The 27,953-nt window shown below is 41.5% G+C and overlaps 2 protein-coding genes across 2 annotated transcripts in view; one reads left to right on the top strand and one right to left on the bottom strand.

Moving 5' to 3' along the window:
• Nucleotides 1-855: 855 nt before the first annotated feature.
• LOC147897171 (uncharacterized) overlaps nucleotides 856-27,953 on the bottom strand; it is a 47,616-nt gene continuing 20,518 nt past the window's right edge. Inside the window, exon 3 of the mRNA XM_087381223.1 lies at nucleotides 856-1,217. Coding sequence (XP_087237349.1) covers nucleotides 953-1,217 — 265 coding nt within the window. The 3' untranslated portion in view covers nucleotides 856-952. The remainder of the gene's footprint in view (nucleotides 1,218-27,953) is intronic.
• LOC147897172 (uncharacterized) lies at nucleotides 12,754-15,154 on the top strand. The gene is made up of 7 exons (XM_087381875.1): nucleotides 12,754-12,842; nucleotides 13,224-13,355; nucleotides 13,429-13,652; nucleotides 13,764-13,928; nucleotides 14,190-14,494; nucleotides 14,585-14,638; nucleotides 14,721-15,154. The coding sequence occupies exons 2-7, from the start codon at nucleotides 13,254-13,256 to the stop codon at nucleotides 15,152-15,154; spliced, it is 1,284 nt and encodes a 427-aa protein (XP_087238001.1). The 5' UTR covers nucleotides 12,754-12,842; nucleotides 13,224-13,253.

Raw genomic sequence — 27,953 nt, 5'->3', positions numbered from 1 at the left:
TTCTCAAGTACATAAAGCAAATCACAACATTCAAAGTGCACATAATCACATATGTTTTTTGGATACATGGAGTGATGAGTCTATAGGATAAGGCAATAACAACAAATGTGATGAGTCTATAGGATAAGGCAATAACAACAAATTAGGAGGACAGGAAAAGCACTACAAAGTGAACAAATGCTAGATGTATGCCCTACCTACATTAAAACAAGAGTGGAGATAAAGAGTCGACTATAAAGGAAGCTAATGATGAGTCTATAGGACAAGGCAATAACAACACATTAGAAGGATAGGAAAAGCACTACAAAGTGAACAAATGCTAGATGTATGCCCTACCTACATTAAAACAAGAGTGGAGATAAAGAGTCGACTATAAAGGAAGCTAAAGGTGTAAAAAGCTTAAAGATTAGCTTTAATTTCACACAACTTATAAAGGTGAATCGTAATGCTGACAAGCCTTAGTACTTGTCTGACATAAATGTATTTTGCTAAGTTCACACAAAATAGCTAAGAAATGGCCAAATGAGTGCCCATGTGAATTACGTTTTGAATTATGTTTTATCTCATGAAAGGCAGTTGGCTAACGAGAGGTATACCAATGGAAAAACACATTACGTTTTCTCAAGTAAATAGAGCAACTCAAAACGTTCAAAGTGCACATAATCACATGCTACTTTCTGAATACATGGAGTGATAAGTCTATACGATAAGCCCATTACAACACATTGGGAGGAGAGGAAAGGCAATCCTACAGAGTCAAAAATGCTAGATGTATGCCCTACCTGCCTGAAAACAAGAGTGGAGATAAAGAGTCTACTATAAAGGAAGCTAAAAGTTACGAAAGAGAGTGGAAAATAATCACAAAACGAGGTACTACGAGTTAGTTAAGTCCGGATATACATATTGAGCTAATAAACACAAAATCCATCCATACATGGGAAGCTTTGTAAGCTTAAAGCTGAGGTTTTCCATGCTCCTCATTTGCATGGATGGCCGCGGCCTTCTTTGTGATCATTTCTTGCCAGTGACACCTGCTGTAGCGTTCTTTGCAGCCGCGGACTGCGCGCGGGCTGCAAAGCTGCCTTTCGCCACCCCTCCACCTCCGGCCTTCGCCGTCGCCGACTGAATTCTGCTCGCTGCCGTCCCCGACATTGGGGTCTTGTTGCCACTTCCGCCCTTTCCTGACATGGCTTCCGCTCCCCTGATCCAACAACAACCTGCTTACAAAGAGCAAACCGTTCGTACTTCAGTAACCATCGCGTACATAAGAAACGGAGATCCGTCCTACCATCCATAGCACACGCTCCCTACCACACGCATCGCTTGCGTAGATCTTGCTAGAACGGGCCTGACATGAAAAACTACGTTTACACATGTGGAGCAACCATTGTAATACACAGTAAGGCTCGAACTCGATCGCAAACGCTTAACGGAAAGGCTCTGCAAGATAACAGACGCTGGAAGAATGCATCGACTTAAATAGACAGCCGCTGAGCACGAAGCTTCTCCGCAAGTGCAGTGCGCCGCGGGCGTCCTCAGCACTCCTAAGTCAGTGGTAGCAATTACTTTCCTTTCACATCGCAATTACATACAGAAAATATCTGCACGTCGTTGCCTGTCCACTTCCATCATCGTGCGAGGTTGAGATCATACGGAAAGCCATGGATGGAGGGAAATCCCGATGATATTCTCTCGCAAATGCAAGGCGAAGAGAAATATAGCAGTCTTTTCCTGATTTTGCGACAGCTGAATTTATCCTCGGCATCAAACATCTCGTCTCACTTGTCCACTCGGTAGTCCTTTAGCGTCTTTTCCCCCGCGACCTGCCAACCGCCCGGCATCGTAGCCCCCACCTCGCCGGCGACATTATCCTTGAATTATTAAGATATAAATGTATTACAAAATTAAGAGAATTTATTATTTCTTTAATAAACACATTTATAAATCTAAATTTGAGTTGTTTCCTTTTAAGATGACTTATATCTATCTAAAATATTTATTATGATTTCATATAGGATTCAAAATTATGGAGCACTCTAAGGCAATTATGGATCTCGAGCTTAGAGCATTTTCCTATAATGCCATTTGAATTACAATGGGAAAGAGTGTGCCTCAAAGAGTTTCTTCAAGTGGACTTCACATCAAGTGCTTGGGTAAGAGATCTTGGTATTTGTTACAATAGGGAAATAATCTCTTCCTTACACCATCCAAGAAGACAATTTTGATGCTTATTCACCTTCAACACTATGAGATTTGATGCTTATGGAATTTCTTTGATGTGACACATGTGATGATTTTTTCTCTAACACTCGAGTCCTTAGCATTTAATTTTTGTCATAAGAAAGTCAACATTTAAAGCATGTAGAATAAATGAAGGCTACAACTCCAAAAGCACTACAGTAATGAAGGCCACAACTCAAGAAGAAGTCCTTGTTGCTATGTTCATCACTATTACCCTAATGAAGGACATATCTCTAGATGTATAAGTCCCTTCTTACCACTCCAGCAATGCACAAGACGGCAAGTATAGCACCATCACTGTACATCAGAGCCTACTCAACATTATCCTTAATAGTACAATCATTCAAAGGGCCTTCTCACTCCCAAGACAAGGTGCAAAATACTCTACAAGGTTTGCCGATGCTAAATTTCTCAAAGTACAGCCTCTCCTCACTAAGGGCACAATGTGCCATAGGGATGGCATATTGCTTCACACCATCATTAACCCTCACCTCAAGGAAGCAGCACAATTCCTATCTACAATCCTGGGGGTTAAGCGCGACAAGAATCGATCCCTTCCACTCTGCACATTTGTTTTGCTGAGTAGGAAACTAAGGCAAGACTGGATCCAGCACTTAGTCATCTTTTTCACAAAAAAACCGGATGGTTCATCAGGTCAAAAATGTAAAATTCCAAACTTACTGGCTCTGTAATCATAAAAAAAGAGCTATAGGAACGAGAAATGACTCTGCCCCAGTCACCAAAACCTATTGAGGAGTTGGATATTCCCTTCTCACTAGCATGGGATTCGTCACCAACTTCTCCTACTATCACATTGGCAAATGCGGATACCTATTCTGGAGGTCAAAATTTAGGAATTACCCCACGAGATTCTATAGCTCGGTGCACAATTGCAACCAATATATCTCCAACAACATCAGCAGCTAGAGCGTGAGGCAAGTTTGGCACCAGAGCCTGAGGCAAGATTGGCACCAAAGCTTGAGGCTGCATCGACACCAGTATCGCCCATCGACGCCATGCTAGTCCATGAGCCACAAGGGGAGCTAGTGCCAGATCAACAGTATGACTGCTGTACCCAGGTGACTGAAATACCATTGGAATGACCCCCAACAAGCACTACATAATCATCAGGATGGCTACATGGGCACCAATTGCATCAGCAGTATCACCAGTCCTCATCACCATTTGTCATTCTCGATAATCAAGCTCGCCAAATGATCCAAATGTCCAAACTATTCACTAGCTTGGCGAAGGAGGAATATGCAAGAGAATTGGACAGATAGATTGCAGTAGAAATCGAAGACCAATTCCAGGCAATCGCCATAGAGGCCAGGGACTTCGGGTGGAAATAGATGAGAAGGGGGGGGAAAGGGAGGCAGTCAATAGAGCAAGCGAGAAAAAGCGAGCGAGCCCAAAAAAGCGAGCGACAATTAGTTGAAGTGGTTGGAAAATCAAGCAAGCAAAGAAAGAATCTAAGTTTTTTATAAAATAATTGCTTGGAGTACAAAATATTCAAAAAGGTGGTTATGTGTCACAAAATTTATATTCTGATGCACACAAGTTTTTTAGATGGTGCAAAAAGGCATGATATTCATCTAAATCATGCCTTGTCATTTGATTTGATATGTAACATTATGCCATTTATATTTGATAATCAAAAGATGCAGGGATGTTAAAAACTCATCTTTTGGGCCAAAACAATCAAATGTTGACATCTTGCCAAAATATAAGGATGTGAAAATGTCCTCTTTTGGGCCAAAATAGGGAGCGTGTTAAAATGTGAAAATGTCCTCTTTTGGGCCAAAACAGGGAGCGCATTAATGCACTCCTTGTTTTGGCCCAAAAGAGGACATTTTCACATCCCTATATCTTTTGATTTACAAGTCCAAACGGGGTCATGTTACATATCAGATCAAATGGCAAGGTGTACTTTAGACGATTATCATGGCTTTGTGCACCATCTAGTAAAATTTAATGCACCAAAAAATGAATTTGTGGCCAATTTACGGGAGGTAAGAATAAATCATTAGGGAAGGATATTTTTGTAGTAACAAAGAAACATGGGTTTTGTTCCAAGAGTGAACAGAGTTAAGAAACCTAAGCATTTACATATGTATGGAATCTAGACTAATCCATGTAAGGAGTCCTTGGAAAGATAATCTCAATTACTCTAGTGGAAAGAGAGAACTTGATTGCAGTAGGGTTTGTCTTTGATACAAACAATGACTTGGAAGTTAAGCATACAAACTGTCTCATGGATGATGTGAAATTAGTGTTAAGGAGGATTACCAAAAAGCGAGCGAAGAAAAGCGAGCGAGGCCAAATAAGCGAGCGTGGACAAACAACAATGCAAGGTGTTATCTATTTAATAACAACCACATCATATTCATCCAGGACAGCCAATTACCACAATTTATGCTCTAAGAAAGCTTAACCACTCGCCTGCATCTTGGCTAGCATGTTTCCAGAAGTACATGTTCAAATCATGTTTCCTTTGCTATGAAAAAGTAATGATAAAATAAAACATTGAATGCTTTCAATAATGAGAATAGTAACATATTACATTAACTGCTCTTCATGTTGTCAGAAGTCACCTTTTTTCTAAAAGTTATTAACTCCATAGCACAAAAAGCATATGTCATACAAAAAAAAGTTGATAGAAAAATTTGATGCTTCAAAATATCTTCCAACCCTTGGAATGATTGTACAAAATGTGTGATAAATCCACAAGCCTATTTCTGTCCCCTTTACCAGACCCACTACCATCAAGTATTCTTCGCCGGAGAGCATCCAAATTTGGTCCTGTACCCAAGTGTCTTCCATTCATAAAGGCATTGTAGTGGGCACTCTGAAGGACACTCATTGCAAGATCTGCTGCACAAGCATCATACAATGTTATGTGTTTTGCATATCCATGTGCTGCTCTCATGCTAGAATGTTTTGTCTCTGAAAGGTTCACTGTAGGAACAAATCCAGAGTGCTCTTCTTGCTGCAAGAACATTCCCCCCCACTGGTTGACTCTAACATCCCACCAAGCAAGCCACGTATGCAATGTTGGTAGCTCACCCTCCTTCACATGAATTGGGGACCAATACAAATTCAATGTTTGTTTGCATTGGTCTACAGAAGTTGAAGTTGTTGCCTCTCTCCACTTCCGACATAGAAGTTTATGCTCCTCCTGAAATTGCGGCTTAATGCATCGTCTGGTGTGCTCAACCATGCTCATCTCCCAATGGAAAACACAAGTTCTTTCTCTACCATCCATCACATTTTCCGGTCCCCCATTGTAAACAGTGCGGACAGCCAGCCAATTTGCTCCTGCTCCATCTGCCATGAATCCACGGAATTCAGGTTTTTTAAAACCATTCTTCTCCATTGTATTGTTCAGTAGCTCCCAGAATCGAACTTGAGCATGGTTATCCTCCACCTTGAATTCACATATTGCTATAGTTAATAGTTCCCTTATGAATGGGTCATACACATGAGCACCCATTGTTGACCATCCCCTCACTCGATGCACATGGTCAAAATGAACCCATTGTGATCCCAAGCTCCCACCAGGCCGCATGCGATTCACTAGATCAACTCCTGATCCTGGACCAATGGTCGACATTTTGAAGATATGTGGCTGTTGTTCATCTTGCAATTGTTCAGGAAATAGGATACTTTGTAGGTATGGATATTTGCATCTCCTCTTTAAATCAAGTATTGAATCCATTCCACCATCCCCTCCTCTAGCCTCACTTCTTGCGCTCTGCACCACTCTCTGAAGCCTCCTTCTCTGGGTCATTGGTGTAATGGTTTCAAGCACTTCTTCGAACTTTTGATCATCTAGCGGCTCCACAACAACCCCATCCTTTGCTAGCATCATCTCCATCACAAGGTCTTGTGCCACAGACACCTCGATTTTTTTGCAAGAGGAATTTCCATTCAACCTTGCACGCATTGAAATGAGATCATCTACTTGCATTTCCTTTGCTCGACTTCTACCTTTTTCAACTGGATGGTCATGGAAACCCACATGCACTGCACATCTCGTTGTCTTCACTCGTTCATGGGGAAAGCAATAATATATAATAGCACTGCATAGGTAAACACACTCTGGTATTGCATCACAATGCTTGCACACAAGTGACCCCAAGGCTGGATCAATGGGACCAGGTAGAGGAGGTCTCCTAAGCTTTCCTTTCCATTGTGTATCATTTAAAACTCCCATTCGTTCAAGGAAAGGACAATCCAAATTACAACATCTCAAATAACCTGAACATCTACTCATTCTCACAACACCATTGAAGCAGTCTTGCGAACATGTGGAATATTTTGTCCAAACATGACCATCAGTATTCTGTTCCATTCCAGACATTGGTGAACCCTTAGGCATAGGTGGAAGTTCGAAGACAATATATCCATCATAAGTTAGAGGAAGCTCAGTAACTTTCTCCACTCGAACTGCAGATTTGAGCGCAACATGAAGAGAACTATTCAAAGGCATCCTCTCTATCAGTGAAACCACACTATTTAGTTCATGATTCATAAAGTCACCATGAGAACCTCTTTTATAGGGCATGTGAACTCTTAAGGTTGATTGTTGGCTACCACTAATCTTAAACCCTTTCTGACCATCCTCTAAGTTTACCACTGGAAGTACAATGGCAAGCTCATCTATTCCGATTTCTTGATGCAGCTCAATGTCCTCGTTCTCAATGTGAAAGTGTTCCTTAAGCTCCACCAATGAAACCTCCAGGAAAGGAGTGTCAAAACGAATGGTCAATGATTCGTGTTCTCCAAAGCGAATGAAAACTGAGAAAGGCATGATTCAAATGCTAGAGCCAAGATGTAGCACCAGACGACACCAACCAAAGAACAAGAGAAAAGCTAGCTACACAAAGGGTCCGGAAGCAGGGAGGCAAAAGAAGAGATGGCATAGATGTGTTGGAGACCGAAGAGAATGGAGCAAAGAGAAGTGTTGAAAGAGCCACTGAGAGGGATTATGGGAGAGAAGAGAAGAAGCAAGTTCGTCTCTGTAAGTGTCAAATGCAAATGGATGTCACTATTAGCATCCAAGGTGGTCGTTTAACTGCAAGTCTTTATTGAACAAGATGTGTTTATTTGTTTACAATAATGGTAATCTTTGAACAAGATGCCTTCATGCATATAGTAACTTGGATGACGCCTCCATGCATTTCATTCAGTAAGGGTGTACATTTAATATAAATGAATAAAAAGAGAAGTAACTTTCAAATTTATATAATTGAAAGACTAAAATATCAAAAAAAAAATTAAAGATTTATAATTACTATATTTTACTAGTAATAGTTAGAATGAGTAGTATCTTCAAATCCATATCTAAAATGAAAACTATCAAAACGTGTTAGTTTACTTCACATTTACATGAACGAGCAATATTACTATTTCCATCATGAGTCATTACAAGGTGTTCTCCTCACTATTACAAGGCGTTACCCATACCCACGTCTTCTCCTACCGTCTAATAATGACCAGGCCTGCAAAATCTGATAAAATCGTTTCTCTAAAGGCGGGGTGACAGGTCCATTGGAATTCGAGTGGAGTAAACCCCTCGTCTCTCAAGCTTACCTTAAACCCACAACTCCCCTTCCTTAAACCCCTCGTCTCTCAAGCTTACCTCCTCCAGCTCGCCTTCCTCGCCCAAGCTTACCTCCTCCAAGCTTACCTCCTCCAAGCTCGCCTTCCCCAGCTCGCCTTCCTTGCCCAGCTCGCCTTCCTTCCCCAGCTCGCTGTTTAATGCGACCGCCGTTTGCAATGTTCTCGAATTCCTGTTTGTTGAGGAAATGCAACCTGCGCCTCGTATGATGTTTTTCTTTGGATTAGCATGTGGAGTTTATTGCTTTACCATCCCCATGGTCCTCCCTTGTGCTTTACTCTTCATCTCCTGCTCTACGTAATAGCCACCCTTCTACCTTCTTCTCCCTTTCTCCTCCACGCTCTTCCTTGCATATTTCCACTGGCAACATAGCAAGTTAAGAACTGGCCCATCGCGTTGCATCTTCCAATCATCCTTTCGATAGTACATTGACTTGTAGGACCTTCGAAAGCAACTCCTTGTCGCGGGATAAGCCTAACACGATAGTAAGGCACTTCTCCTCATCGCAAAGGTGTCTTCCAAGGACGGAATCCACTTTTTATGATCCCCACGCAATAGGTGCAATGTCAAAATGGGACGTCAGGATACATTACAACATGTCATAATGACGATCATCGCAGTTTGGTCCAGACTCCACAGAGTGCTGGTGCAAAATGCAGGGTAAAGAAGCCATTAAAGACGAATTGTGACGCGCAAAAAGCGACCCAAATACAAATAACTGCACAAAAAACCTCCGCGACAGGTAAAGCTATTGATCTGGGAATGCCCAAGATGCATTGACAAAAAACGAGCGAAATCGGGCTGTGTTGAATCACAATCTATGTAGCATTTTGAAAACAAGATAGAGGATTCCAAAACAAGATTAACCTGGAGGAAGGGCGTATTGGAAAGGGCACCCCTTTCCAATACGCTTTGTTTGAATCCCTTACTCAAATACGCTTTCCCGCTTTGCGCTGTTCTTTGGCATTGCTATAGCAAAGGACAAACTAGCTTTCGTGATGGAACCTGGAATGGATCCACGCTTTGCTGACATGAATTTGGACCCGGTGTTTGCAACGGAACACCCAACTAATACTGATTTGTTTGTGTGCATAGCCTCTTTCTATCCTATGCATGCCCACGCATTCCTTTATGCGACCTTGCAATCAGAAGCGGCTTCTTGAATCGATGAAGACAGGATGGCTCTTGCCAGCATTATGGATACCTTGGAAGGCTCACAGACAGAGACAACATGCAAACTTTGAAGGCACGCTGCTTGCGACACCCTCCACAAAGGTACACAATTTACTGCTGTTTAGAAGCTTTTTGCTTTGGCATATTGCTTTAGCTCTGAGTATTAGCGCATTGTGTGGGCGAAAGAAGATCGAAATACATTTACTTGGAAAAAGCAACGATGAGCAATTGATCCTAGCAGACGCTCATTAGAAGTGCTATACTATGCTCGCTGCAGATAAATATTGGTCCAAGCCGGTCGGCTCGCCTATGTTCTATTCATAACTGGGATTTCGCGTTGATTATCTTTTCTTGCTCCAACTAGTCCCATGATCCTGCGCTGTTTCGGCAAATTTCGCGTTGATTACTTCTCTTTCTGAGATCTTCGCAGGTTTGAAAAACCTTCTTATTCATTTATGTTTCCCAGCGTTCCGTCAGAGTTTCCAAGTACTTGGAACGGAGGAAATAAACTGAGCCCGGAGGCGCTCCTTCATTGCGGCACCTCGGTCAACTTAGTGTGCCAGCTGATTCAGAGATTGCATGAAACCCGGACGCACCTGCAGCAAGACTTGGACGCACCTGCAAAGAAGATAGCACCATTCGCAACAAGTTCTTTCTTGCGTAGTAGCCAGCAGCAGCGAATCCTTGCTGCCGCATGCAGCGCGTGGAGAGGCCACGGTCGCCAATCATATCTGTGGTCTGTTAGAGGCAGAAATGGGGTTGGCGCTCTTCCTCGATCACTTCACGCTCTCCTGCCTTACCACCTTGCCCTCCCTGGATTTTCCCCAGCTCGCCTTTCTTGCCCTCCTCAAGCTCGCCTTCCCCATCATCCGTTCCCTCCTCCAAGCTTACCTCCCCCAGCTCGCCTTCCTTGCCCTCCTCCCTTGGCTCCTCCTTCGCCTCTCCATCGCTCCGCTTCCAGTCTTCCTCGGCGTCACCATCGCTACCCCGTGCCCTCATCGCCCACCCCCCCTCCATCGTCAACCTCCTCGCTTCCTATTTCCCTCCCCAGGCCTCCTTCTTCATCACCTACGTCGCACTCAGGTATTATTTTATGGATCCCCTCTCCGGCTTTGCTCCAAAGTTTCAACGTTTCAACGTGCTCATCATCTACTCCTCACTCGGCCCATAGCTAGAGCCTACAACACAGCTAGCTTTCACCGTTCACGAATCAGCAGCACCTCCAAAAAATACAAGAACTCGATGCCAAAACCATATGTTTTTGAGTCCTGCTTTCGCGCTATACCATATGTTTTTGGTAAGCACTCTGACATCTATTGAATGTATAGTTTCTGTGTGATAGCATTTCGCGTGCCAGGACTACAGCCAAGTTGAAGCACATCCCTACTGTATTTTTCTGTGCCATAAGTCTCTTTTTGCTGCCGTCGGCGTACCTTCCTGCCCTCTCTTGGATGTGGTGGCAGTTGGACTGCTTGCGTTAACGCGCTGCCTCTTTTGCTGCCCCAGGCAGTCCAACTGCCACCACAGCAGTTGAACTCTGGGAAGTGTGGGAAGGCATACACACCATAGCCTGGGGCAGCAAAAGAGGCAGCGCGTTAACGCGCTGCCTCTTTTACTGCCACCACAGCAGTTGAACTATGGGAAGTGTGGGAAGGCATACACACCATAGCCTGGGGTAGCAAAAGAGGCAGCGCGTTAACGCGCTGCCTCTTTTGCTGCCCCAGGCTATGGGATGTACGCCTTTCTGTATAGTCTAATTAGTCTGCATTTTGGTGTCGGATTTTATCTCCTCGGGCTCTTCACGATTTTTGCTTGCTCCATTTTGTTTCGTTACTCCATTTTGCTTGCATTGCTCGGTGGTTGTTGCTAAGGACTCGATGGTGTTCACAGGTTTTTTGTTGACTTGGTTGTGTAGCAGCCCGAGGTATCATTTCATTTTATAGGACTTGCCGTCAAAAATTTGTGCCCATATTCTACAAACCATATATACGAGGCATGTATGTGGTTGCTAGAGTTACCCAGACCCTCTCCCATGTGAGGCATTCAAGTGATATTCAGCTCTTAAACGGATGAAAGAAGTTCACAAAACAAATGAGCGAGTGCAAGTCCAATGTTCAAGTGTAGAGATAAGAGGAAAATTTTTAGAAAACCTTGTAGACCATCGGCATCTAGGTAGCATTTCGAAGACAGTCCTATTTATGCTCTAGAATTGCATGAGAGACCAAAAGAGACAGCGCGTTAACGCGTTGCCTATTTTGGTCCCTCGGGCAGTCCAATAGTCCCCTCCTTGCATAGCGATCAAAAGACCATGTGACCTATCCCTCCAAGAGTCCAATAGCATTCCAAAGACCATAAGACCTGTATACCAAAGCATACTTGGAGACAAAAGATGAAATAGTCGAAGCAACCTCTTGTGAGTATTGATACATGGAGGATTGAGTAGAAAAGCCTTGCTGAAAAGCGTTCATGAGAGACAGCTTGAGATGCCAAAAAGGACAGCACGTTAACGCGCTGTCCTTTTTCGCTTCTCAAGGTGTCTTTTCATGAGGGTAAGGGGTAGGCATAGAAGTGCATATTTGCCACTGCAATTCCATATATCTAAGTGTATAGATACCACTGCAAGTTGAAATACTATGTGCATTGGAGATGAAACTTTTTCTTTTAGGACACAAGTGGGTGAATGTTCCCTAAACTGGAAATCAATTGCATTGGTAGATACATGTATTTTTGTCTAGATATGTAAAATGATATTTATTCATAAGTGCGAGTTTACACACCTTTGCATTCATATATGTCAGCAGTTTGAGATATTTGTTTGAAGCTTTTTCCTTATGAGGTGTACACACTTCATTATCTGTTTGGGGCTTTGCCCTCGTGATATGTATTGCATATGTTTTCATAAACAAACCCTTTATCATATATATATGTGAAAAAGCTCTCATGTTTTTTTGAGCATATGGAAAGATTTGAGAAGACCTTTGAACCTGCCGTAGGTTATACTCTATCTGTTGTTACATGTTGTTTCTTGTTTTTAGTTTTGGTTTTTATTGAAAAGGTTTTGAGAACTATGATTGGAAAAATTCCTTGTTTTTTGTCTTTTCAGGATGACAGGAAAAAAAGGCAGAAAAGTTCAAGTGGCACATTCTACAAAGGTGACAAGAGGAACAAAAGTAGATCACAATGTTGAATCATCAGTAGGTGGAACCGAAGAGCAAGAAAGTGTGGTGGGTCTAGAGGTTGAAGTATCATCAACTCAAAGAGATGAAGGTCCACCAAGAGTGGAGGAGGATGAGTTGGATGATAGTGAAGTTCAGGTGGAAGGAGGAGGTGATGTGATTGGCAAATGTAGGATGTTTGATTCAAACCAGTGTCCTTGCATTCCCTTGTGTAGGTTGATACCTTATGCAAGAGTGAGAGGACTTCATGATGATGTATCTTCACTCAAAAGTACATTTCAAGTGGAGGGCTATCTCCCGGAGAAAGGGTCTTTCATTGTATCTGTCTGCAAGAGTGATGGAGGGGAGATAGTTGTGACAGATGATATGAGGAAGAGTTGGTCTCCCACCTGGAGAGAGGTGGATGAGGAGTTTGAGAAAGATGTGATGTCTAACACTGACTTTCATTTTATGTCGCAAAAGATGTTATTTGTTTGGGAGGGCAATCATAGGACCACTGCATGGATGAGTGTTATCAAGGAAATCTTTCCTACAAACAAGAAAAGACATGTACGAGTGGTATGCACAATAATTGACCCAAGGAAAATTAGTGAGATTGCTCTCTTGGCAGGGCTACAACGAATGAATTCGTAAGTACATGGACTCTTTGAATCTTCTCCACATTTGTGTTTTATGCTACTTTGCATTTATTGATTGGGTTGTGTACTTTACTGTTTGTTTTCTAGCATGAATGAACATGCCATTATCAAACCCAGTCTAAGGGACATACTCATAAATGCACACAACATTTGTGAGTGTGACTCTATGGTGTTTATGAAAACATTGTCTTTGAGTGAGATCAAATCAATAGAGAATTGGAGGGCTCAAGAGAGTAAAGGGAAGAAGCCATGGTTTCCATTGACAAGAGGTTATCTGGCAAGGCTTGTCTTCCAGGTAGAATGTTGCATTTGTATTGATGCTTACTTCTTTATCACTCCTTTGCTTTCTCTAATTGGAACTTATGTATGTAGGTTGAGTACAATACAGAGCTTAAAAAAGCAATGGACAAAATATCTACAAAGCTACCTTTAGATCAAAGGGGAGAGGCAGAAGGAAAGCAGCGTACCATAATTCAAAAGAGAATTGCTGATAGGATGGGAAAGGTGTGAATTGAATTTTCTATACTTTGTTGCATTTATTTTGAAGTTAAGTGACTGACATGTCATCTTTGGATAGGTGTTGAATTGTATAGATCCTGGTCTTGGAGAGGCTTGGTTGGAAAAGTTGTTTGCCTTGCGCTTTGATGGTGCGGACTCTTGCGTGACATTGGAGAAGCTCCAACTCATTGCAAAGTCTGATTTGAGATTAGAAAAAAAAAATATTTTCCTTTCTTTGTTAGAAGCCACTAAACCTATGCGAGACATGTACTTCATGCCTGTGGGCGACCTTGAGTACAGAGGGTGTGTTTCTTCTACCAATACAAATCATCTTTCATGGTGTTTGTTTGTTTCTTGCCAATAACATGACTCTTATTTTTTTATTATAAAATTGCGTCAACTTTTACTGTTTAGGTGGATTAGTAGAGAGATATTTTTGGAGAAGGTGGAGAGACAGTCATTGAAAGTGCTTGAAGATTTGAGGGTGATCACAACAATGGGCATGCCTTTGGATACCCCTAAGGATTACACATTGCAGCAATACATGGAGGATATAAAACTAGAGGGGAGAAAACATATGTTTGTGGTGCTAAGATCAAAGGAAACAAAGATGGAGAGCAAGGGTGGAAAAAAAGGAGATGGACTATCTGAGTTGGACATGGCTGCCCATAGGGTGGTTTATAGGTATGTTGTCAATTCATTCGAAGGTTCATTTTTCATTTGTCTATTTTTGTGCTATTGATTCATGTAATTACACAATCATTGATGGTTGTTCCACTTGATTTTTTGACCTTTTGATGGTTTGGGACATCCAATTTTTTTGGGTTTCTTGGTTGATAGATATCTCTCCCACTTGGCAATAGAGAAAAGGATCTCTGACATTCCAAATTTGTGCAAGAGTTGGGTGGAGATTGGTCATGCTGCATGCATGTATCCACCTGGCATGCACCGTCTCTCTCAATGGGAATTAGCACATTGTCCCTGGTGGATAGATTTTCCTAAAGGACAAGTACTGGTGCGAGAAAGAGACTTGTACAATACTTATGCTTCACAAAAAGCCAATGAAGCAAGTAAGGACAAAGTGGAGGGAAGCTCAAGGAGAGATAAGAAAGAGAAAGAGAAACAAGAACATCCTACAGAAAAAGGTAAGGAAGATACAATATGATTGTTTGTTGATGTTGTCTTCAATTTGTTTTGACATTGCATTAATAAGTTTATGATTGTTCTCTTTCTAGATGAGGGACCATCTAGTCCTATGCGGCATGAAATGGATCACATAGAGAGTGCAGGTAAGGGTGTTGTTGTGTTCTGCATATGTAGTTGTTCCTTTAACACTAGTTTTACTTGTAATTAATTTGCTTTTGCATATAGGTGGAGAATCAATCTCGGGACTTGTGAAGCAATACGTGTTCCATCGATCACAGTCACCTGACATTTCCTTGGCCCGTGGCATCACACCTTTGTTTGCTTGTACAGTTGGAGATTACATTGCAATGGGCAAAGACTTTGCTGACTCTAAAAGAAATGATAAGTATGCTATTTTGCATGAGTTTTTTATTACAGTGGCTAGTCGAGATCAGGACTACAAGAGGATGGGTAAGAAGGTGAAGTGGGCTTCAGATTTTATATTGCTCGATTTTCCATCTGGCTATCCACTTGATGAGAGAGGATCCACTCCTACTTGGAATGTCTTGCTCGAGGACCATGTGCGGCATGGGCTTGCAGTTGCATCAGCTTCTTTGTCTGATAGTGGTTGGTTGGCATGCATATGTCCTTTGGCAGGTAAGGCACAATACCACAATTGACATTTCACATTTTTTGTTTCCATTCTACTAGTTTTAAATAAAATTAATTGCTTGTAGGACAATGTATTGGTTGGATGGAACGGTTTGCATATGTTCAGGGCTTGGAGGTTGTCAGACGTGTGATCATTCATGACAAGTTTCCATATGGATTTTGTAGAGAACATGATAAAAGTGTTAAGGTAAGCTACCATTCCATGCATTCTATGTTTGCATTCCATGATAAAAGTGTCTTTGCCAAATGTCTCCTCGTTAGTCCTATGCATGCTATGTTTGGAAGGATAAGTCCTATGCATGCTATCTTTGCCATCTTTCATGCTATAATGCTTGCTAGTTGAAGTCAATATACTATATATGTTTTTCTCCATGTGGTTTCCAGATGCAATCTTCAGTATTAGCTCTAATACGTAGAGCAAAGAAGAATCCAATAGTTTTTTGGGAGGAGAGCTTTCCACTTTTCCAACAGCTTTTGATTGATCCACGTGAAGATGTCTAGACTCATTACATACCTCCCTCTGCAAGGACAATCATGCCGATGTCTTCTCAGCTAGCACGAGGTGGACTAGAGAGGAGTAGTTTTTTTGTAGGTTGCATTATGTCTCTTCTCTGTGTTCCTGGAGGGCTGGTTCTAGAGATGGGTTGTGGTACAGCCCCTCTTATGCGTGCTTGTCAGGCCATTGGCAGGCCTTGTTTTTCATTTGATTCAGACAACAGTATTATGGATAGCATTGTTGAGCCACTTGTGGCAGATCATTCTGGAAAACGGATCAGGTCAGAGCATGATGGAGAGGGGGAAGAAGAGAGAGTGGAACCTGTCACAAACCCCTTTGATGAGTAGTATGCTACTGGCCCTGAGTTTTTTTGTTATATATTTTGAATGCTAAAATTGAGGACTTTGAAAGTGTTATTTAGCATCTTTATAATATGGTAGATAGTGAACATTTACGGGTGCCTTTGAATCAAGAAAGTACAAATTTTGATGCTTTGGATAGTGTTTGTAAGGCCTTGATCTAGCAATTGATTTTTTTTGCTTTTTGTTGGTAGCGAATTGTCTTTTGTATAACACATAAGGATGGCAAGACTTTCTTCTTATTGGAAATTATTTTCATTGTTCCACTTTGACTTACTTTCCTTTGAAATGTATGTTTTGTTGTAGTTTGTTGCCATGCTATGCAGAAAAAATGGCAAGATTCATGACAGCCGACAAGAGATATGATGAGTGGCAATTAGATAAACCACATGCGCGCAACTACTTTCTTGATGATGAATGTCAGGGGGATTAGAACATGGTTTAAAACACCATTTTGTTCATAGACTGATAATTGTTGTGGTGAACCATGGATACATTTGGAAAGTTTTGGTCTAGTGCATTTTGCGGGTGAAGTGGTATTTCAATAGTCATCTATGTTATGAGTTTGGTAATTAGTTTATGTTCTTCAAGTGAAAGATAGGGTGGATTGTAAGTTTGATTATTGGTATGCTTATTATGACAACATCTTGCTATAGTAAGTTCGGTTTCAAATTTGTTCTCATCGGAGGAATTGTAAAAAAACTCGCTCGCTTCATTGGGCCCGCTCACTTTTTCTCGCTCGCTCTATTGACTACCTCAGTGTTAAGGGCTTTAAAATTATATGCATGTTTAACCTTCTGGCATTGAGGGAACATATGCACTTTTGAATAAGTTATTATATTTTTCTACTAAAATGGGGGATTTATAAATCTTTTATTGTTTTTTATCGCTCGCTTTTTTTGGCTTGCTCTCTTTTTGTCACTCGCTTTTTGGTAATCCTCGGGAAAAGGGGGGCGTGGAATGGAGGGGGGTTGGGAATAGAGGGGGGGGTGGGAATGGAGGGGGAAGAGGGGGAGGGTGGGGGGGTGGTGGAGGGGGGGGGGGTTGGAACGGATGAGGTGTGTGTGTGTGGAATGGAGGAAGGGTAAGTCAAAACATCAAGCGGCTACTTTCGAGCGAGTCCAAAGTTCGAGCGATGCTTATGAGGAACTTTGTCTAAACCTCTAGGAGCAATAAATTTTTACTAAAAATGGTTGAATCTACATGACACTATTACAGATTGTTTTTAATTATTTTTTGTATGATTCTTGGCAACTTACAAAGATTAAACTTACTATCGGATAAATCATAAATCCATGCAAGTCAGCAATCATGCAAGTTAGCAATTATTCAATAGATACAAAAGGGGAAATGTTACAATGTCTACACCTCAAGGCGATCACTCAGAATTATGTAAGGTAGACATTGTTTCCATGTATGTAACTCCATAAAATAAAGAAACCCCTGCAATGTGAGGTTTCTTTATTTTATGGAGTTACATACATGGAAACAATAGTCCCACCGATGATATAGAAGATCCTCCTAGAAAAATCCCTCACAAACAGCTATTTGTAGCTCATTGATTTTTATGCTACCGACATGATTTGATCCATTTTGTACACAAAATGATCACATGAATAAAATGTTTAAACTATGGAACTAATAAATTATTGATCACCTTATGACCATGATGATTTTAACTAAATATGGATCACCTTCATATGTCCTTGACCATGTATGCACCTCTAGGATGGAGGGAGGAAACCAAGGACCCAAACTCTATATGAGAAAAATCTATGGTCATTAATTAAATATAGAGTTTGATAAGGTCCAACTCCCATGAAACAAAGATAAGTATAAAATTTCTAAATATCTAGAGTTTTGACACTTTAACATGATAAATGTATTCATTCATATCATTCCCATCGTTTTGACTACAAACATGACCATATTTGGAGTCCGATTGACCAAGTTATGGCCCAAATAAAATTGGCAAGAGGAGCCTCCCAAGAGGCCGTGATATCGCGACCTCTAGGGAGTTCCCTCCTCCCATTATTATTTTTCCTTGAAAATGGAAATTACACAAGAAAACACATACTTTGACCCCTTTCTTCCACCCCTCCTTCATTGACCCTTGAAAAACATTGCCAAACATTTTTAGAAATTGTTGTTTATCTACTATAAAACAATTGATTACTCAATATATCATAGGTAGGACAACCACCGTAAAAGTAAGCAATGCATGCTACTTTTTGAACATAAATCATCACATTAGAATGTCAAAATTTATGAAATTCCTCGCTCGAACCATCGCCTCACTCGAATTCTAGTAATCCTCTAGAATGGAGGGGGGGGAAGGGGGGGGGTGGAATGGAGGGGGGATGGAAGGGGAATAGAGGAGTGGTGGAGGAGGGTGTAGGGTGGTGGAAGGGGGGGTGGAATGGAGGGGCGAATGGAGGGGGGCGGGGGTGTGTGGAATGGAGGGGGGGGTGGGGAGGGGGTGTGTGTGTGGAATGGAGGGGGGGGGTGGAATGGAGAGGGTGTGTGTGTGTGGAATGGAGGGGGGGGAAGGGGGGGGATGGAATGGAGGGGGTGATGGAGGGGAGTGGAGGTGGGTGGTGGAGAGGGAGATGGAGGGGGGTGGAGGGGGGGAAGGAAACTTGATGGATGGAAATCGAGAGGGAGGAAGAGATGATCACCTTAACGCTCTCCAAGTCTTTCTTGATGTAACAGGATTGTTGATGGTGAATGGACGGTGGATGGATGGCTAGGTTATCGCTCTAATGAGAAGGGCTCAAAATAACTCACCGTGTGAGGATGGGAGTAGGGTGGTGGTCGATGGAGAGGGAGGAGTGTTGCGAAGGGCTCGGAATGGGGAAGAGGATGGAGGCAAGATGTGAAAGAAGAAGAATGAGGGTGTGGAGTGGGTTTTTATAGGAAATGGGTGTAGGTTTAGTGTTAAACCCTAAACTCTTCCTGAGTCATAACTTTTCGTAGTTAGCTCGGATCACTGTTTTGTAAAAAGGTGAAATGATCAAAATTGCAAGCTCTACGCATTCATGTCCACTACCTAGCCTGATTTGTTTATCAAGTGGATTCTTTTTAAGAAATAAAGAAAATTTCTTAAGGTAGTAACCCAAGGTTAATGCTTGGGGTTGATATGTTTGGCTAGAGTTGGAAAAAATTTAACTCTCCTTGCCCTTGAGTGTTATGTTCATGAAAAATAGTAGTAGTTTGTTTTTCTTTACACATACTTGCATATGTTTACTCGTTACTTGAGACGCTAGTCTTCCCAACAGCAGCACCAAATGTTGGCTCTTTCCCACGGATTCTATAGGAAGAGCAGAGTATTCTCAGTATGCAGGGTTCCAAGGCTTTTTGTCACCTACAGATATATCGGTGTTGTTGTTTGTAGCATACATGTCGCTTACGACCATGAGCCGTATTATGGTGAGAGATGTAGGCTTAAGTGTGGTAAGCAAACATAGTGCATGCATGTGTGAAAGGAACATGCATCATCATGGTTGAGGTAATTTGCCTTCATTGGGGGTTGCAGGGTTTAGGAGGACTTTAAGGGTTAGAGGGAGGTTCATTCCAAGGTTTAGAAGGAGGTTCCAAAGTTTAGAAGAGGTTCCAGAGTTTAGAAGAGCTTCAAGGGTTAGAAGGAGGATCCAAGGTTCAGGGTAGAGTACATGGTGGAGAACTCGTCTACCTTGTAGTTGATGTAGGTTAAGAGTTGAGGAACTAAGGGTTTAGGGGGATCATAGGAGTGGGAGAGGAAGAAGATGTAAGAGCATGGGGGGAAAGGAGAGAGAGAGAAGAGGGAGGAAGAGGAGGGAGGAGGAGAAGGGAGGAGGAGGAGGAGGAGGAGGAGGAGGAGGGAGGAAGGACAGTATTCAAAATTTTTGGACTTGTGTAAAGTCCAATTTGAGAAATGGACTAAAAAACAGTCCAAAAATTTGGAATATACTAGTGATGTTGTTTTTTGAACTAGATTTGACAACTCAAAACAAAAGAATTAGTGATTAAGTACATACCTCTTATGATGCATATCTTACTAAGGATAGATAGTATACTCTTCTACTGCTTAATATGATCATGAAAATCTTGCTATTAAAGTATTTGCGAGTACATTGAGCTACTATTACCTAAGAACATTGTGACACCAAAAATTGATATTTTTTATTTGGCATTGGTATTGTTTTCTTCTATATTTGATAAGAGTTTGAGTATCAAGTGATAGCCTAGCAGTTCTCACTTATTTCTATTTTCTAAGATATTGTATGGGATTGAGAGGATGAGTGGAATGGATCATTGTAAATACCATGTGCATGAATGATAAATACCTTGGTATGGGGTGAGAGTTACATGGGGTTTTTAGAAAATAGGAAGAGTGAGTCATATAAAGAGGTGGGCTCATGTCCATGTGTTCCAATTATATAAGAGGCCACATGCCAAGCATGTGGAAGGCATGTGGAGGAGTGTGAAGTTAAGAGGAATCCTTCTAGAATTCCTATGTGGAATAAGGAGGATGTGGACATATGGAAAAGAGAGGGTCCCTATGGGCTCCATGTGGGAAGACTCTTGACTTTCTCAATATTTTAAGAGTCGAGCATCTTTTGATGGGACACATGGCAAGAGTAGCCAAAAAGGACATGGATGGTGACAAATGGGCTTATGTGATTGATGGGGAAAGGAACCTACAGGCAACAATTGTAAATGGGTGAAGGAGGGTGACAAAATCTCTATAAAAGGAGCCCTCCTCTCCCTTATTCAACATCTCTTCCACCATTAGGCCTCATGTTGTTGTAGCTCTAGTCTCCTCAAGCATCTTCCATGAGCCTTCTCTCCCTCTTGTAGATATTCTCTTATGTAGACTCTTGAGTCCATCTCTTTCTAGTTCATTCTCTTTCTATGAGTAGTCTTGGAGCTTCCTCGATCGATATATATCAGTTCATGTCATGTTGAGCTGCAAGATCTTCTTTCAACAATGTATCACTCTTCTCTTTAGCATAGACTGGCTTGCTGAGATTATGGCCTCTGCGGATCCTTTCCTTCTCCCTATGCTTGAGTACAACATCACTTGGGATGTTACCATCTTCATTCTCATATAAGGGAGGATAGTATGGTGTGATCTCTTGGTATAAAAGCTTCTTTTTAATGTCCCTTTTCTAGTGATGAATATCTCTATCATTCAATTTGAAAGCAGCAGGAAGTAAAGAGGTGCGTGAAGTTTATTACCCCTAACTTCATGTCACATCTTTTGGTGGAGATGTTAGGTATGTTTGGTATTGGATTCATCCCACCTTACTAAACAGTCTCAGGTGTACTTGATTGCATGTTATGCCTAGTATAGGCATGTGTTTTCTTATGTGATAAAGAAGATGCCTGGAAGAACTCCATTAGAAGAGATTACAGCTCGTTTAAGAGAACTAGAAGATTGTGAAGGTGATGCTTAAGCTATTCGCATAGTCATCATGATCATATCCTTTATGTTTGCACTCTTGAATATGTTGGTGAATCGACAACACCATCAGCAGGCACAATGATAGATTGGGGATTGTTTCATGCACTGGCAGCTTGGTGTGAAGAAGAGTTGAGTCTTTGGGTACTTTTTGACTATAATAGTGGAGTGGTGATTGTCAATGCTTTCAACTTCTTTTGCTATGCAAATGATGAAGAGTACAATATCTTGAAGCTGTTATGTGCACTTGTGAGAAGGGTGATTCTTGAATGCATGTATACATAATGTTGTCATGGTACTGGTTGGTCACTTATTTTTGAAGATTTTATTGAGGATCACATTGTGGAGGGTTTTCAACAAGTGCTTATGTGCATAATAAGTTGGTCTTGGTATACTAAGGCTCTGTGGGATCTTGTTTGGGATATTACTTGGATCTTGGTGTTTCCTTTTTGTATTTCATCATGGTGAAGATTCTAATGTTTTAAGGTACCCAAGGGGAAGACCCAGAGTCTTCTCTTCAGGATTTTGTTTGAGGATGTCGGCTTTCTGGATGGTCCATGAAGGATTAGGTGGAGATTTTGCATGATTTTCTTGAAGGTGTAGCCTTGATTTGGCATGAGGTCTTGCCGGACTCTACCAAGAAGGATTGGGACCAAGTGGTGGCTGCAATGAAGCAGAGATTTGGGGTAGTGGAGTCACCAAATGCTTTGATGTTGCAGTTGGACCGGTTCTATAAAGGAGAGGGTGAGATGGTCTCTACGTTGGCAATCCGACATGAAACTTTATGGACAAAGCATGAAAGGGCAGCTTTGCGAGTTGTGGCATTTGCATCATCGGCCCCTCAAAGTCTCATAGGGATGGAGCACTTAAAGATGAGCAAATTTGTTATGGCTTTGGAGCCTCGTCTTTGTTCAAAAGTAATGAGTAAAGATCCAAAAACATACGTGGAGGCACTTAGCATTGCGACCAAGAAAGAAGCTTTTCTAAAGATTGAATCCTCTTTTGTGTCTTCAACAGCTTCAACTTCTAAGGTGGAGGTAATGGGCACTCCTCGGGTACCAAAGTCCTCTGAGTTAGATCATAATATCTCCCAATTGATGGCAGAGTTTGCTGATTTGAAATTGCATGTGGTTAATGCACGACAACCTAGAGCACCAAAGAGTGAAGATAGGCCTTAAGATAAGAGTGGGGTCACTTGCTATGAATGTAATGAAAAAGGTTACTATCACTCCAAGTGTCCTAGATTGAGAAAGAAAGAAGAAAAACAAGTATCCTTGTTAGAAGCTTCTTCAGGGGATGAGGAAAGAGAGGTAATGATGGCTAAACGGGGGCATGGTAAAGCAAAAGAAGAAGAAGAAAGCAAGGAAGAAGTAGATGAGGAACATTAGGAAGAGGAACACCGTAGTAAGAAAAAGAAGGCATCTAGAAGGAGAATTAGCTAGTCAGACTTTCCTTTAGGACAAGGCATTGGAAGCAATGACTTGTTGTATGACCTTAAAGAAAAGGAAGCTCATATCACCTTTGGTCAATTACTTGCTTTGTCTCCAAAACTATGGAAAGAATGGGGAAAGCTAGCAAGCACAAGAGTGTCAAAGAAGAAAAAGAAGAAAAGTGCCATTCATGTTGTTCAAAAGGTAGATATAGATGTTGGTGATGATGTATCTATGGTTGATGTGATCATTGATGGTCAAGTGATTTTTAATGTGTACATTGATGGAGGTGCATCGATTAATGTCATGAGTGAGAAGACCATGATAGATGCTGATTTAAAATACTCTCATACTACCTCTCCTTATCGCATCAAATTGCCTGCTAACAACACTAGGGTAAAGACCTTGGGAGTTGTGAAAAATCTAGAAGTGGATGTATGTGGAATTTCTATGCCGACTACTTTTCAGGTGATCCCTACCAAGCCATATGCACGTGCCTATCCATTGATTTTGGGAAGGCCTTGGCTATGCAAGGTGAAGGTTGTTCAAAAGTGGGATACTAGAGAATTGATTTTGCTAGGAAATGATAAGAAGGCGCACTACAACATTAGAATCTACAAAAAAGAAGTGTCAAGGAGGAGTCTTCAACATTAGAGAGTTCGAGCTCTGACTTAACCGATGAAGAAGAAGAGACAGGGCGTAGCTCCGAAGAGTCGAGCTTAGAGGGTGAGGGTGGAAGGAGTGGCCTTTAGTCTTTGTCTTGGTGCTGATCGGGACGAGTCAGGAAGGAACAAGGTGGTGGTGCAAGAAGATCCTGTAGAGACACTTCATGTGGAGGATGTGGAGCACACTAAATGAAACAATGCAATGAAGAGCTTCTTGGTGATTATCTATCAGGTAGTGAGAAGCTCCAGTACTTGGATATGTTAGATGATTTTCCATATCTCTTTGCAATAAGCAGTTGTGGAGCACAAGATTAAGTTAAAGCCATAAAACAAGCCAGTTGTGCAACACTTAAGGTGATTGGGGGTGATCCAAGCTGAGGCACTAAAGAAAGAGGTAACACAACTACTTGAGGCGAGATTCATCTTTCCTCTTGATGATTCAGAATGGATATCTCCTATAATTGTCACACCAAAGAAAGGAAATAAGTGGTGGGTTTGTGTGGACTTTCGTCCTTTGAATGCATGCACTAAGAGGGATCATTTTCCTTTGCCATTCCAAGATGAAATATTAGACCAAGTGGCAGGGCATGAGATGTATTCTCTATGTGATGGGTATTCTGGGTACTTTCAAATTCGTATTTGGGAGGAAGATCAAAAGAAAACATCATTTGTCACACCTTGGGGAGTTTTTGCTTACAGAGTGATGCCTTTTGGATTATGCACCAGCTACATTTCAAAGGTTCATGAGTCAAGTGCTCGAGCCTTACTTGAGAAAGTTCATAAGGGTGTTTTTGGATGATTTTTGCATTTATTATCAGTGCATAGATCACATGGAGAAGTTAAAGATGGCCTTAGATAGGATTGATGAAGCAAAAAGGTGTCTAAATCCTAGCAAGTGTCATTTGGCTCAAACAAAAGTAGTCTTGTTGGGGCATATTATGTCTGAAGAAGGCCTGCAAATGGATCCTGACAAGGTTCAAGCAATCATGGCATTGCCAAGTCCTGAGAGTGTCATTGGTGTTCGCAGAATTCTAGGAAAAAGCAAGCATTATCAACGCTTTTGTGATGATTTCACAGAGATAGTGCATCCCATGAACTGGTTGATAAGAAAAGGAGTTTCTTTCCAATGGGGTGTGAGGCAACAAGAGTCTTTTCAGCAACTTAAGGAGGCCATGAGTAAGGGCCCAATATTGAAGCCCCTTGATTAGTCTCAAGACTTTTATGTAAATCCAAGTGTATCTTTGCATTCGTTGGTGTTGTATTGCTACAAAAAGGAGAGGTAGGTAGTATTATGCCAGCCGACAGCTTACAGAGGTGGAAACAAGGTATGAAGAAATGGAGCAACAAGCCCTCTCTTTGGTGTTTTCACTTTTTCTTCCTTACCTCTCAGTCTGTATTAGCATATCTAGTTCGCAAGCGTAATCCTGGGGGAGATTTACAAAATGGTTGTCAGAGCTTCAAGAGTCCTTTTTCTCTTTTGTCACTGAAAATACCACTAGGTCCACTATGGCAGATTTGCTCATAGCATGGCAGGATCTAAGAGAAGAAAAGAAATATAAGGAGGACATTAATGATGAAAGGGAGACACCACCAATAGCTTTTATCTTGTATTTTGATGGGGCTTTTAGTCCTTCATGCCAACAAGGAGCCGAGGGGATAGTCAGGATGAATTCTGAAGGTCAAGAGGTGTGGGCAAGAGGACAAGAGCTTCTAGGTATCACAACTAACAATGCAGCTGAGTATAATGCTTTGATTTGGAGGGTTGTCTTCAAAGTCAAGTTAAAGAATTGGAAGTAAGAGGAGATTCTCGGCTTATTATAAAGCAAATGCAAGGGCATTACAAGACAAAAAGTCCTCATTTGAAGGAGCTTAATCAAAAGGCTATGGCACTATCTAGTCAATTTGATTTTTACAAGTTTGTTCATATAAATAATAAATAAAATCAAAGGGCAGATGAGTTAGCTACTCAAGCCATTGTAGTACAGACCAGGGGGTGGTTTCTTTGGTAGACACTGAATGGCTAAAACTGCAAGATGTTCATCAATATGTGGAAGAAGGCATGTTTCCTCAAGGATTAACTCCACAATAGCAGCAGAGATTAGTAAGGAAGGCTTGTCCCTATACTATTGTTGATAACATTCTTTATAAATTGGGAAAAGATAAGGTGCTCCATCGAGTGGTCCATCCCATGGAGACAAGGAGAATCCTAGAAATGTGTCATGAATGCTCTAGTCATTTTGCTTCAGCAAGCACAGCTAGGAGAATTCTTAATGCGGGTTACTTTTGGCCATGCCTCCATAAGAATGTATATGAATGGTGTCGAAGTTGTCAAGTATGCCAAAAGTTTGGAAGGCGACAGTAGATTCCTGGGCCCTTGAAGCCTATTCCAGCATATGGACCATTTGAGAGGTGGGGGTTGGACTTTTGGGACCACTCCCTCACATTATTTATTAATGGCCACAGATTATGCGATTCAGTGGGTAGAGGCCAAGGCCATGGTCAATAGCAAGGCAAGCACAGTTGCAAAATTTCTCTTTGATCAAATTTGTTCACGCTTTAGTTGTCCTTTGGAAATTCTCATTGATGGAGGAACCTCTTTTAGAAATGAACTAATTGAAGATGTGGTGCATAAGCTAAAGATAAATCATAGCATGTCCATGCCATACTATCCCCACTGTAATGGCTTGGCTGAGAAAACAAATGGATTGTTGTGCAATTCAATGGGAAAGCTTTTCGACACCAAGAAAAGGCATTGGGATAGGCACTTGGTAGAAGTTTTATGGGCTTAGAGAACCACAAAGGTGCAAGGCCCGTTTTGACACCAAATTACGCAAGAAGAAAGAGCAGAAGGAGATTTGGTCATCAAATTTGATAGCCATCTGAACAAGCGGCTAGACAAAAAGTTTATCGGCCAATAAGAGGGACCATATCAAGTCAAAAAGAAGTTCATGAATGGAACCTATCAGCTTGAGGATGTCTGAACGCACCAATGAGTATCACCTTAAATTCTTCTATGCTCGACCACCTTGAGGGCCAGTAGACCCTCTCTATCACTAGAGAGGATCTGTTGGGGGGGGAAAGATGTGACGCCAAAAATTGATATTTTTAATTTAGCATTGGTATTGTTTTCTTCTATGTTTGATAAAAGTTTGAGTATCAAGTGATAGCCTAGCGGCTCTCACTTATTTCTGTTTTCTAAGATATTGTATGGGATTGAGAGGATGAGTGGAATGGATCATTGTAAATACCATGTGTATGATAAATACCTTGGTATGGGGTGAGAGTTATTTATGTATGGGATATTATCGGGTTTTAGAAAATAGGAAGATTGAGTCATATAAAGAGGTGGGCTCATGTCCATGTGTTCCAATAATATAAGAGAGGCCGCATGCCAAGCATGTGGAAGGCATGTGGAGGAGTGTGGAGTCAAGAGGAATCCTTCTAGAATTCCTATGTGGAATAAGGAGGATGTGGACATATGGAAAAGAGAGGGTCCCTATGGGCTCCATGTGGGGAGACTCTTGACTTTCTCAATATTTTAAGAGTCTTGAATGTCTTTTGATGGGACACATGGTAAGAGTAGCCAAAAGGAACATGGATGGTGACATACAGGCTTATGTGATTGATGGTCAACATCTCTTCCACCATTAGGCCTCATGTTGTTGTAGCTCTAGTCTCCTCAAGCCTCTTCCATGAGCCTTCTCTCCCTCTTATAGATATTCTCTTATGTAGACTCTTGAGTCCATCTCTCTCTATGTAGACTCTTGAGTCCATCTCTCTCTAGTTCATTCTCTCTCTATGAGTAGTCTTGGAGCTTCCACTCCCTCTTGTACATATGAAACCTCTTCTTCTCCCTTGTGTTTATAGTATTTTGAGTTGCATTGGAGTGGAGTCTGACTCTATTGGTAATGAAGGCCACTTCAGGTTCTCTCTTTTGAGTGTCTCTTCCCTTTTTCCATTGTTTTCTCTTCCAAAGTGCTCAAAAGTGTTGTCTATTTGGCCGCTCATTGTGCATACATGGTTTATCTATTTCTTAAGTCACAAAGGGAGCTCTTTCTTTCCTCTTAGGTGACCTCTATGGGACTTGGATCGTTGATGAAGTCTAATCATGGAGGTAGTATTCTCCCAAGTTGGCACCAGTAGAAGGAGTAGGTGTTTTTCATGACAGTTTGACCCCTTGTCAATATTTTGCTCATAACTTTTCGCTTGATGGTCCGATTTGGATGAAACTTATATTAGCATGAAGCTCTCTTTAAGGAGCATCATCCTATGTCTTCAATTATTATATAAAAAGTTAAACAAAAAATCTACGACTCTCTGTTTTCAAATAGTTTTTACCCCCACCCAGTAAACTGCCCATATCTTTCTGATTGCTTCTCTGTTTCTTACGAAATTATATTAGAGAAAAGACTAT

The sequence above is a fragment of the Dipteris shenzhenensis genome, chromosome 11, assembly GCF_047967505.1.
Source record: "Dipteris shenzhenensis isolate YYH24624 ecotype China chromosome 11, Dip_SZ_1.0, whole genome shotgun sequence".
In the NCBI taxonomy this organism is placed as follows: domain Eukaryota; kingdom Viridiplantae; phylum Streptophyta; class Polypodiopsida; order Gleicheniales; family Dipteridaceae; genus Dipteris; species Dipteris shenzhenensis.
Note: the sequence above shows the minus strand (reverse complement) of the source record. Positions and strands in the feature narration are given on the sequence as shown.